The sequence below is a fragment of the Leptopilina boulardi genome, unplaced genomic scaffold (assembly GCF_019393585.1).
Source record: "Leptopilina boulardi isolate dan_hultmark-lab unplaced genomic scaffold, ZJU_Lbou_2.1 LbouV2_351, whole genome shotgun sequence".
In the NCBI taxonomy this organism is placed as follows: domain Eukaryota; kingdom Metazoa; phylum Arthropoda; class Insecta; order Hymenoptera; family Figitidae; genus Leptopilina; species Leptopilina boulardi.
In genome coordinates this window covers 554,905-569,079 of record NW_026137920.1, presented here as the reverse complement: position 1 = coordinate 569,079, position 14,175 = coordinate 554,905, and the positions used below count along the sequence as shown (strand labels likewise).

Below are 14,175 nucleotides of genomic sequence, written 5' to 3'. Positions count from 1 at the left end.
ATCAACGCTGCAATAATAGCAAGCAATTCGATCTCTATTGCTGTGTAATTAATCTTACACGCTGTCAAACATCGACTACACGGAGAGAAATAGATGGTAAGAATTTATGATCTTAAGATGGTAAAAAATAGATGTTATCCGGTACTATCGTTATGCTACTCGGTACTATCAAAGATGTTACAAAAAGTATGGTTATGTTACCCATTACAATCATGATGTTACCCCGTACAATCTGGATAGTAACTGATAGAATCTAGATTGCTGTTCGTATATGTAAGATCAAATATGGTACCTGGTACTATCTAGATAGTACCCCGTACCATCTATTTCTCTCTGTGTAATTACCGAAATAATTCTTTTATCCCCTTGCTCATCTATTTGATATAAAATCGCACTGATTCCTTTCTTTGACGCATCCGTTTGCATTCGAAATGCTTTGTCCGGCAAATAATTATCCAATGTTACGACCTTAATAAACCTTTCTTTTAATTTTCTAAATTCACGACTATGATATTCCATCCATTTAAACGGATTTTTCGTATTCCATAAATCGTGAAACGAATCTAAGTACGTCGAATATGCTACGACGAATCGCCGATAATACCCGAAAATTCCGAGAACTCTCTGTATTTCTAATCTTGACGTTGGTTCTGGAATAATTTGAAGAGCATTTAATTTTTCCGGATCCGCTTTCACACCTCGTGGTGTCAAGATAAATCCCAGAAATGGAATCTCTTTTTTGCAAAATGTCGTCTTTTCTAAATTAACTGTTAATGCAGCCTCTCGAAGTCGCGTACATACTCTTCTCAAACCTCGAAAATGATGTTGAATATTTTTAGACGCGAGCAAAATATCATCAACATAAATTGTGACAATATCAACAAATGACTCATCAAACACGGTATTCATTGCTCGAATGAATATTGCTTCCGAAATTTTCAAGCCTAATGGAATTCTACAATACACATAACTCTGGCCATCAATCACAAAACCCGTATATTGCATCGATTCTTCTGATAATTTTATGGATAAAGTACCGAAAAAGGCCCCCCTTGGATTTTAAAGAAACTTAGAATACTTACGTATTTTTGTGCGTTGATTACGAAAATCATAATGAAAATTGGCGCAAACTTGATTATCATGGTGAAAACCATAAAAAACATAAAAAATCACAGTTTTTCACGATTATCTTGTAAAAATCAAAAAAATTCGAAAAAAGTTTTAGACAAAAGTTGTAGATCTCTAAAAAAACACACATTTTATGTTTTATGCACTTTTTTACCAAAAGTCATTATTTTTTGAGAAAAATGGTCTCAAAGTAATTTGCGGAAATTGCGGGGTGGAGTCTACAGCAGCGGTAAACGCAAAATACTAAACACGGCCTTCGGCCGTGTAAGGTACTGCTCGCTTTTCTTTTAAAAAAACCTTGTCGAGAGGGGGTGAATATGGCCGAAAGTATTTTGCGGAATTCGTTGGATCCTGAGTAATGGTGAATATGATACTATAAACGAGTCAAATAATATGTCTTATCTCAAAAAATAATGACTTTTGGTAAAAAATGCATAAAACATAAAATGTGTGTTTTTTAGAGATCTACAACTTTTGTCTAAAACTTTTTTCGAAATTTTTTGATTTTTACAAGATAATCGTGAAAAATGTGATTTTTAATGTTTTTTATGGTTTTCACCATGATAATCAAGTTTGCGCCAATTTTCAGTATGATTTTCGTAATCAGCGCACAAAAATACGTAAGTATACTGAGTTTCATTAAAATCCAAGGGGGGCCTTATTGGGAACTGCACCCATTTATTTTTTCGACTACTTTATCAATTGCAATATCCCCAACATACGATAATTGTTCACTTCCGGAATCATCAAAAAATCCATCTGACAGTATACACCCGAACCGATTCCTTGAATTTTCCGTCAATTCTGATTCATTCCATTCAGTCGACTGAATACACTCAATCAAATGAATCCCATTATTTACTGGAACAGTATCGAGGTCATAGACAACTCTGGCAATTGAGAGTTAAACGAAACTCGCGGACTACAAATTTCCCGACCCTGTATAAACACGGATTTACTTTTATAATTTATATTAAATGCGTATTCGTCTAACCAATCTGTTCCAAGGATAACGTCGAAATCAAGTCCCGGAACCACCAATAAAATTGTTCCAAGATCACGCCCATCGATATTTATATTCAAGTAAATTTGCTTTGAAATTTTGCAAATACGTTTACCGAAAGCTGTTGTTATTGCTAAGTTACTAACGGGCATAACTTCCAAAAGATCTTTGTTATTATTTTCACTATAATAATTTTCTAATCGATCAAACATTATTTGAGAAATGCATGTCCCATGGCTTCCAGTATCTAACAACGCTTGCACTGGAATTCCTATTAGATTAAATATTATTCTCGAACTATGTACTCACCGTTTTTGTATATTAGGTGGATCTTCTTCTCCTTACGCGTCGTATACTAGATCCTTATATGATAAAATTTCGTTATGACTCGAAGCAGGATCTACTTCTCTCCAGTCATTCGTTCGTTTCCCGACATGCGTAAATCATCATTTGAAACCGATAGATCCCCTACCTCTCGGCTATATTCATCCACATTATTTATACCGTCATTAGTGGGGATATCGTTTCGTTCATTGATAATTGTGGCTATATTACAAGCTAAGTTACGAAGCTCGTCGATATTTTCTGAACTATCTGAGTCCTCCCGTGTCTCAACAGAAACAACGTTAGGCCTTGTTCCCCCAGAATTCGTTCTTTGCTGCGGCCGATTCGAAGTTTTATAATTTCTATTGCCATTTGTTTGATTTTTAGGTGGCATATTTCCCCCACGATAATTCGAATTTTGGAAGTCGTTTCTCCAGGCTGTTCTCCTATTTTAATTGTCATATCTATCGTCCCGTCTCTCTGTCGGTTCGTTCTGACTTTTATTTTCCGTTCGCGGTTCTGGTGGGGCGCGGTAACTCGACGTAGCATTACTATACTGCGAACTTCACCGCCCACTTCTGTCATCTCGATTTGATAATTGATCAAAATTTCTCTGTTTTGTGCTCGCGTTGGCATCGTCAATCCGCGTAAGAGAATGAACAACTTGTTTAACATTCGACAAATCAGATCCAGCCAATGCAACTTGAACATTAGGTGGTAATTGTGATACAATAATTCGATTTATTTCGTAATTTGACATTGGTGGTTGAATATGCATACCCTCACTGCGTTGATTATAAAAGAAATTAACTAAAGATTCTTGACATGGATAATATTTCAGACTACGCCACCGATCCCTTCTGAGTTCCTGAACATCAATAGATAAAAATTCCTCTCGAAATCTTTCGCAAAATTGATCAAAAATTCATAATTTCATATTTATTCGCGTCAAACCAAATACGAGCATGACCTTTGAGAGAATTTTGTATAATTTTAGGAGCATATTCAAACGGAACCTTTTTAAATAACAAATATTGGTCAATATCGCGCAAATATTCTTGCGGATCTTCGGTTAATTCTCCCGCAATCGAAACCCGAATCGATCTGATTTTCTCGATAAGACGCCAAATGATTATTGCCTAAATTTCGATTTAATAATTCCTTCAGTTTTCTAACTTCATTTTCTAATAGTTCTACTCTCAAATTAAGGATATGTACATCCTCTCGTCTATTTATATCGTCCATCTCATACATATGAGATCTGTCGCGCCTATCATCTACTCTATTTAAATGCGAACCAGACCAAGGTTTATTTCGATTCATATTATCGATAAAATTTCGGTACATATACAAATAAATTCAATAATTAAATAAAGTACAATAAAATCCCGCTTGATATAAATAAAAGTTATTTCAATCAAATAAAACTTAAAATTTTAAATCAATCACAGTAAATAATAGAAAGAGTGATACAAAACAATCACACTAAATACAAACTAAATTTAAACTTATTTCTTTTAAATGAAATTCAATTTTTGATTATAATAATATTAAAAAAATATAAATTAATTTATCGTGAATTATAACAGTTTACAAGGTAACAATTTCTCACTCTCAATTTAATAATAATAATCAATTATATCGCAATATTTCTAATAAAATGATGCGTCATTAGGACAAAAGCCTGAAAATATATTTGAATAAAATTTTATCTGATACAATATAATAATTTAAGTTTAACTCGCAATGTGTACTATAATATATAATAAATTATAGACAAATACTATTCAATTCATACGCACAAATCAATTCAGTCTTCCGCATACTAATTGTCACTCCACATAAATGCGATTTGCACGCTAAACATATATTATTAAATCAAGTCTCACCAGACAAAATAAATAACGATGATCTCGTTGGTAAATAGAATTAGATTCTCTCTAAATTATTCGAGGGGAGATAAGATGGTCAAAACTGTAGAACTTCAAATATTTATTGGAAGATCGTTACAAAACTTCCATAGTCATCAACAGTGTCTTGATCTTCGATTCGCCAAAGACACGCCAGTTAACACTTTGTAAAATTGCAAATGATCCTTTTGAATATACAAATAATCCCTCTATTTTAATTTACGCTCTTCAACAATAAATTATGTATATAGAAAACCCAAAACATTAACTGAGATTTTGCCAAAAACGATTTTTTTTGATAAGCGCGTTTCACCAGCAGTTTCGTACACTAACCGTCCGCTGCGCTGCTTCCCATGTAGATTTGTATTAAAAACGCTTGTCTTGTAAATATTAATATACGCAATTACAATACAAAATAAGCATAATTCCACATATATTATGATTGTTTATACTTTCTAATAACTGTACAAAATGATTATTTTTCAATTTTGTAATAATAATTGTTTTTAACAATATTAATAACCATGGGACAAAATGTATACTGATTAAACTCAACAAAAAAATAAAAGTCAGAAAATTTCAGCTCTCTAGCTAGTCATTAACGGAAGATACACTAGAACAAACATGCGCGACGGGACGATTTGTACCGTCGGTAGTTCTAATGTTAAAAATCAAGAAAGTTTTTTTTAATATATAAGATATAAAGTGATAAAAATGATGGTAAACTATTTTTAATAAATTACAAAGTTATTTAGTCTTCATTTCTTTATTTCTGTTATTCATTAACTGTTTATAAACATGCCAATTAAAATCAATATTTGACAAGAAAAAATAACCATGGCGATCTTCTTTTTAATTAACGTTAAACGTTTCTTTGTTTTCTAAATTCTAAAAAATAATTCTAAACAGTAGAATTATCTCTGAATAATCTGTTGTCAACAAAAATGAAACGAAACTCTGATTACTGTCAAAAAAAAGTTGTGATTATGTTTTGCAGAGCATTCAGTTCTGTGTGGAGAACTTTCAGAAATGGAATTTAATTTTTTGGTTTACACAGTAGCCAGTGCTGTGAGAAAAAATACTCAGTGCTTTCAGATTTTCTCCGTGTACATATCTTAGAGGGAAGTGGAGACTCCTTATACTACTTCGTGGTAGTAAGTTATTGTGCTGTGTGGATCTATAAGTATTATCATATCTAAGTACTTCATGTTTTTGATGTCGCTCAAGCCGAATCTGAAGTCTATTTTACGTATCTTGTATGTTGATTATAGCCGCCGAAACAATAAAGTTGTTAAAATCGAGATTTTCAAAAAAGGTGGAGTGAGGTGGCGAATATATATTTTTCAGTAATAAGACTACAAAATATGAAAAAATGTTTAATTTATTTATTAAAACCCAGTCGAAAATCCTACGCTATGTTAAGCTGAACAAAAAGTTGTTTTGAAGTATTGAGATAACCATTAGAGAATTGTGAGACAGTAGATAACTAGCTATAGAAAACTTTCAGGAAGCCTGTTATGGCCGATTTTTCGCTTCCACGGAAAGCTTGAAAATAACAAATTTTGTACGTTTTAAACAAAGCATTCAAGTAGCTTTGAGAGAGTTATCAAAGAGTTGCAGGATTTTGCATATATAAAAAGAAAGCGTTCAGGTGGCGAAAATTAAATGAAGCGTCATGGATGTTTCAGGAAACAGCGGAAAAATGACAATGATCAAAAATTAAATTTAACCTTTCTTTCCATCTTTATTTATCTCGTAAAAATATTGTTGTCAACCAAAATTTGTAAATAAAAATACGCTGTTAAATTCATTTTCATAAATTATGAAATTCTAAAAGAATAAAGAATATATTATTTATAAAAAATATTAATAAATATCAAGTATAAAAATAATAATCTTTTTTTTTAAATATTAAATATTTTGTCTTTTTTTTAAGAAATTGTATTCATTATTCAATATAAAAAGTTTTCACCGTGTTCGTATTCCTAACCCCAAATTTTGCTCAAGTTATATATAATTTTTTTCGTATATAATTTAAGTGTTTAAAAATAAACGTTTTCTTTGAAAAATAATTTTTATATAATATATAAAGAATAATTATTAATTGTATAAAACGGATTTACAAATTACTATAGAATTTTTATGATTTTTCGATATAGTTTAATTTAATGAAATTATTCTAGTTTTCAGAAAGTGTAAAAAAGGTAATTAAATTACATATTAATTTGCAACTTGTGAAAAGCAAAAAGAATTGCTTTCTTACACATTAAACCAGGCATTAGGAAAGCATTCACCAAGCAAACTGGTAGACCTTTTGCTAGAAGCTGTCCACAGATATTCAACAAGCTGTAGAAAAAGCTTCCCGTTAATAAGTCAGAAAGAAAATATCACAGAATTTTAGGTCTAATGTATAAATAGTTGCCATGAAGCTTTTAAAACCTTCATAACAGTTACCTGAAGGCCATGTGAACCCTTCAGGGAAACTTACGATTTTCGACTGGGAAATTCTTAAATTAGTAATAACCCAAAGGGAAATAAACCATTGGTTTAATAATGGCCCAACATTGGGAGCCAGTCGTTCAAATATTGGTGCAATGATGGCACCCAATATTGGACCACGATTGATAAAATCTTGGGATGATCATGCTGTTGCCAATCATTGGTAGCCAATATTGTTCGATCATTGGCTACCAAGGCAAAAAACGGATTCTCAGAAGCTTGGTTATTAATTGGCTACAAAGATTGAGCTAGTATTGGAAGCCAATCATTGGTTATCAATAATGATCCAATGTTAGTAGCCAATTATTAACGAAGCATTTGAATATTCGTTACAACTCACTAGTATCTAGACCTCATGGGCTTGATTTAAGACTTTTAACGCTCATTTCTAGCGAATAAAATTTTGTATTGAGTCCAAGACCACAAAGGCTTGTTATTTTGAATCTAATACAACTAAATATTTGTCATATTAATATCTCGTTTTTCATTAAGACCTCAACGGCTTATTTTTAGACCATTATTTGTGATTAATATTAGTTATCGGCTTCTTTCTAATCAAAATAAAAAATTAGACTATGCTCGGAGTAAGACATTTTTTTCCTGTGTACACACACTTATGTCAGGCGTGAATGTACACGCACCACACTTAACGCGCTACATGATAGTTCTGTAAAATGTTCTCATTCAAACGTTATTTTGTGCCTTCTAATAATGTACTAACCGCGGAACAAAAATTCAGAATCCAAGTACAGTACGCTTTGGGACACATTACAGAACGTTCTATAAATTTAATAGTTAGTTCTGTTTAAAAAAATTAATACTGTTGTGCACCCATAACAAAAGTGGGCATTTCGTCCCAGCAGTATAGGGGGAGTTCTGTAACCGCTACAATTAAAATTTTCTCCGTGTACCACATATCCTATACGCCACTTGTCTGAATTATTGTTGTGCGTGCATCTTTCGACGCAGCGCGGGAATCTTCAAATGTTATTTCAAACATTGTGTGAAAGATTTAATAATTTTTTATTACACCCCGGAGACCGGGGTTGAAAGTGCGGATTTTGAGAAAACTAAATAAAATGCTGGTAAAATGAGAACTTTTTGTTTTAATCTATAGTCTGTCTATTTTAAAATGTAATGTAGTCTTTAAATCCATTATTATTTTTTGATAATTTTGAACAGATTTTTTGTTAAAAATGATTTTGTACAGCGAGGCAACACGGCCCGTTGAACTCTGCGCTGGGGAGAGTTGTGCCGACGCCGGAGTGGGTTTCCTATATAGGAGGGGGTTTTACATAGTTTTTGACATAGGATCCCATGTGGTATCTCATGTGGGGATTTTGAATAGGGAGGCATATAACGAATATTCAAATGCTTAGTTAATAATAGGCTACTAAGATTGGACCATTCTTGATAACCAATGATTGGCTTCCAATACTGGCCCAATCTTTGTAGAAAATTAATAACCAAGCTTTTCAGAATCCGTTTTTTGTCTTGATAGCCAATGATGGAACAATATTGCACGGAAAAAATGTGTCGCTTAGAATTTAAGCGACTAATCGAGAAGTCTCGGATTTAAATGAATATTTTGCTCAGGTTATAAAAGTTCTATAACTTTGACAGATACTGTAGAAGAAAGTCGAAGACTTTTTAGAAACCTAGTAGCGGAAAAAAAGTCGCTGAATTATTGTATAACAAGTGTTTTAGAAACTTAGCGACTTGGACTAATTTTTAAGTTACTTTTGTAATAGAACTTAAAACTGGGAAATAGATAATGTGAATCACAGATACTTGTCAACAAGTCGAGGAAAAGGGTGCGCGGAAAGTATGCGCAATCTCTCAAGCGCCAAACGAAATATCCCCCCTGTTTCTCGCAAGTGGTAAAGAATCACTTCGTTTAATATATAAGGACGATGAGAAAGTACATTTCCATCGTGCGAAACTGCGCAAGCGTCGGTCCGTCGATGTTATATAAATGTATATGCGTGCGTATTAGTGCTAAGTTCGTGTTAGGTTAAAATGTGTGAGGTAGGGGTAATATATGTGTTTGGTTATAATACAACTATATGAATGTATGTATACAATAAACCCAAGGGAATGAGAGAATTTCTTTTTTTATTTTTTCATTGGTCGACCGGATTTTGATTTTGCTCAACTGTCGCAGAGACTTGAGAACACTGTAGAGCAAGCTCCGCGCTTGTTATTTTCCTCGACTGTCGACAAACCGTTCTAACGCTGGCGCTGCTGTAGGGCAACCGTTTAGGTTTTCGTTTTCCTCGACTGTCGCTGAGTCTTTTAAACACTTTTTCTAAATTCTTTTTAAGTGCAGCCTACTTTTTCAATAGCCTGTTAACGTGATTTTTAGAACTGAGTGTTTTTAGTGTGTACTACACTGTGCGTTATATCCGAGAGTCTTCTACAAAGTCGATGAAAATTTGAGCGACTTATTTTTTCCGTGTGGCTATCAATGATTGGCAACGGCGTGATCAACCCAAGATTTTATCAATTGTGGTCCAATATTGGGTGCCAATAGTAAGACAAGAAAAAAACATTCTTGGCCTATTATTTAGCCAATCGTAACCATTGTCAATTTCCCATTGGAATGTAGATTATATAAATTGTTAGACTTGAAATGAAATGAAAATAAAACTTTTTTTTCTTTTCTCGCGTTAAAAGCTGCAACTACTTCTTGAGTCGCTTGTTCATTCGGCTTTACTCTTCTCCGTATATTTTCGCACCATGAATCTAAGAATGCAACATAAAAATGAATTTTACAATATTCTTAATTCGCCACCACGCCCCACCAATACAGTTCTCAAAAAACGTAAATGTTTTTATGCAAACTTGATAAATTGACAAAATAAAACACTATTCGTCCTCAGCGCTGAATTCAAAGCAACATCGGAATATACTCACCTGATTTATTTGTTGAAATTTAATTTTTTTATAGCATTGACAAAACAAAACAAGTGTGGTTAGAAAAACACGCTTTTCAGAAATAATATCGTAGTAACAATAATAGATTTGATATAGAACATCCGAACCTAGTCCTATCTAGTCAGTTTTTGACCGTGTACCTACCATATCAACGCCACCACGCGCCACTCTACTCTAATGGTCTGACCCATTGAAAAAAACTTATTTAAACAAAAATAATTTTGAAATATTTACCTCTCTATAACATAAAAATTATCTCCACCATCTCCTTGTCGTATAATGAATTCCCCAGGTTCGACTGATTTTTCAAACATCGCATCAAGTACTTCGCACATTTGCTCCTAAAAATGAAAATAATGTATAAATAAATATTATTTTCTAATAAACAATAAATGAATTCAATTTGAAATACGATTAATCAATTAAAAACCTCCGTCAAAGAACTCGCTCAACTGTACAGAAAGAAAGCAGTTGGTACATGCCGCAGTGTGGATATGATGATCGCAACGGCGTTCCACAACATGTGGAAACGCTGTGAAGGAAATTAAAATTAAAATTTTTGATTTTTGAAAAGTACTGCTTTGTGAAAATGAAAAAGTGTAGTTATTGTATGGTAGACAATTATTAACAGATTTGACTGAAACTTGGCGAATGTGCTTCCTAACAAGGAAACATTAGAATTATTTCATTTGACTAATCGATTCGTTTCGAAGAAAGCAATATAATTCATATTCTTGTATAAGTACATTTGAAAAAAAATTTTGAGATTTTAATAATTTATAATCAATACAACTCTTCACTTATGCATGTTAAAAATTATTGCGCAGCTGTAAAGTTTTTAATTTTTACTAAACGAAGACATAAATGAACATGTACAAGAAGATAAACCAAATCTGGTGCAAGAAAATGTAAAAGAACATACATTTTCTTGTATACAAATATTAAATAAATTTTCTTGTGGGCCAGCAAAATGCCTTAGTTCCTAATAACGGACGCTACATGGAAAGTCAATACTAAAAATCGAACTGAACCAGTCATGTGCAGTTATCACCACTATCTTAAAAAATGCTGAATCTTAGTCCATGCTGAGTTCTGAATGGATTAGCAATAGTTCTCACATATTCATTGAAAGTTCTCATTCATTGAAACTTATCCTTATAAAATTCTATTCTAAATTCAAACTTAAAGAAAGTGCTGAACTCTGAAATTTTCAAAAGTTAAAGTTTTTATGAATTTTGATTAGAGTTCCAGCATCTCCGTCAAGAGTTCTACAATTTATCCTTATGACATTTTACTCTGAATTTTTATAAATTCGGAGTAGTTTCTGAACTTAAAATTACAAAAACTACATGACTTTGAAATTTCAAAAAAATAAAATTAAAGTGTTTCAAAATTAAGATCCAAGAGTTCTAATGGGAGTTCAGTTTAACACCTTTTGAGTTTTAAGAGTTCTAATGGGAGTTCTGTTTGCTCCCCACTAAGGGTTTTTTGTACAATTTAATGGGGGGGAAACAGAATTATTATCAGAACATTTATTGTTAGAACTGAATTAAAAAATATTTTAATTTTTTGTTTATTCAAAATCCTGTAGTTTCTTTAATAATAAATTTAGAAAAAAATTTTATTAAGGTTTTGAGTAGAAGTTAATGGAAGGCAACCAGAACTCCTATCAGATCTTATAGAACACGAAATTTAAAAATTTTTGAAAATAAAAAAAATGTTCGACTGTATATATGCAGAACTATTTTTTAAAAATAAAGGGAACTCTAGAGGTCTGTTAGAACTACTCATATGAACTTTAATTTAACAACAAATTTTTTTTAATTTTAAAATTCAGCACTTTCTTTAATTTTGAATTTGGAGTAAAATGTCAAAAATACTTTGTATAGGACTCTTGACGGTAATGTTAGAACTCTAATCAAAACTCATAAAAAGTATTTTAAGTAGAACTTTTAATGAAGATGATAGAACTTTCGTCAAATCCAGTAAAACTTCAATTTGTTTAAATTTTTCAAAACTAAAAATTTTCGTATACATTTCGAAATTTTGCAAAACTATTTTTTGTTTTATAAGAGAACTCTAGAACTATTTTCTGTCGGAATAATATGTCAAACTCTTTTTTGCAAAAATTATAGTGCTCGGTGAAGTTAGCACCATATTTTTTTAATATCATGTTTTTTGGTCTAAATCTACGGAACAATTGAATTTAAACTTATAAAACTCTATAACTACTGCTAATCTACCGACCCAGAACTCAGCATGGATTTTTCATTTTTTAAGATAGTGGTATATGCCGAGTTCTGTGTAGGTTAGCAATAGTTCTAGAGTGCTATAAAAAAAGAGTTCTGAAGAAGTTTTATTATTCCGATAGAAAATACAGAGTTCTAAAATTCTCTTTAAAAAAATACACGGAGAGAAATAGATGGTACCAGGTACCAGGTACCATATTTGATCATACATATACGAACAGCTATCTAGATTCTATCAGTTACAATCCAGATTGTACGGAGAAACATCTAGATTGTAGTGGGGGGTCGTTCACAAACTACGTCACGCTTTTTATTCCATTTTTGTATTCCCTTGGCCCCACGTCACACACTGTTACATACTTTAGCGACATTTTTTCTATGGGTCGTCACAAATTGCTTGACCCCCCCTTCCCCCTTGAAGTGTGACGTAGTTTGTGAACGATTCCTGGGTAACATAACCATATTTTCTATAACATCTTTGATAGTACCGAGTACCATAATGATGGTACCGGATACCATCTACTTTTAATCATCTTAAGATCATAAGATCTTGCCATCTATTTCTCTCCGTATAGTTCCACCAAAAAATTTTCAATTTTCAAAAAAATTAAAAATTTTAAGTTTTAGCGGAATTGATTAAAGTTTCTAGTCTTTATATAACTGAAAAAAATTTGTATTTCCATAAATATAACCGGAGATTTTGAATTTTTTGCGCCGTGCACCACCCGCGAAAGTGGTTTGAAATGAAAAAGTATGGTTCAAAACAGTCTAGAGTCTACATAACTCAACCGCTTTTGGATTTTTTTCAAATAACCTTTAATACAATTGGAAGAAATCCCTCGAGCCCGATTTTTGATTTTCAATTTTCATAAATAACATCGGCACACAAAAAAAGAATTTCGATTAGACGGTTCCAAAGTTCGGAAATCTTTCATTAACTTTTTCCAAGATTTCACGAACGTTCATCACTCTCTTCATAACAATCAATGTCTGCGCACGCGCACAAAAAAAAGTTCGTGAAATCGTGGAAAAAGTTAATGAAAGATTTCCAAACTTTGGGCCCGTCCAAAAGTGAACTACTAGTTTACGAAAGTTTCACGAACTATTTTTTTCCGTGTACCCTTTCGTGCCCCAGCGAAACCATCCCACTGATTTGCTTCAAACTTCCCATTCGGGGGTTTTTGAGCTCGCTGTTCACGAATCCGATTTTAGTTTTTCAAAATACTAAATGGCGAAATTTTTTTAAAAATCGTTTGCTTAATAATTAGTATTCAGGGGTTTTTAGGGTTGCTGATTACGAATCCGATGTTAGTTCTTCAAAATTCAAAATGTCGGAGCTAATGTGGCGGACAGTATTTTAAAAAATTTCTAGAATTTGCTTAAAAATTGGTACTCGGGGGTTTTCGGGGTCGTCTATTACGAATTCGATGTTAGTTTCTCAAAATTCAAATTAGCGAATCCAATATGGCGGATTAATTATGACAAAGTTTTAAAAATAATACTTTAGATTCGTAATCATTGATTCCAAAAAACCCCAAGAAAACCCATTTTTTAGGAAAAAACATGGATTTTTTAAAAAAACGTCCGACATACTGTATCGAACATTTGAATTTTGAAAAACTAAAGTCGAATTCAATCAGCGACCCCGAAAACCTCCGTGTAGAGAGTTTCAAGCGAATCCGACCAATTTTTGAAAAAAAGTCCGCCATATTGGATCCGTCATTTTGAATTTTGAAAAACTAACATCAAATCAAAAGTATGGTACTGGTAAAATTAATGTCATTGTGTAAATTGATGCTATAGTTAATCTATTTATATCAAAAAAATAATTTTTTGATTCTTTGTTAATTTTTATTTGAAGCATCTAAAAGGTAAATTTGAAGAAAATGTGTGTAAGTTTGAATTATATGAAAAAATTTTTTCTTCAAAGAAGCGAGCTCTCTTCATCAATGAATGGCGTTATTACAGGCTGCAATACAATACAATACCTAAAGAAAAACTTAATATTTTGTGTGTTATATACCGAGACGACATCTTAATAATAGGGAAAACCAAGAATAAGTGCGCCAAGGCAATAAACACCACAATAAAACTCCTAATAGACCTAGGTTTCTTAATCAATTCA

At 32.3% G+C, this 14,175-nt stretch overlaps 1 protein-coding gene across 2 annotated transcripts in view; it reads right to left on the bottom strand.

Annotated features, from left to right (window-relative positions):
- Positions 1-14,175, bottom strand: part of LOC127286257 (cAMP-dependent protein kinase type II regulatory subunit) — a 251,632-nt gene that overhangs the window by 148,191 nt on the left and 89,266 nt on the right. For both annotated transcript variants that reach the window (XM_051312631.1, XM_051312632.1), the window contains exon 4: positions 10,036-10,142. In XM_051312631.1, the coding sequence (XP_051168588.1) occupies positions 10,036-10,142 (107 nt within the window). The remainder of the gene's footprint in view (positions 1-10,035; positions 10,143-14,175) is intronic.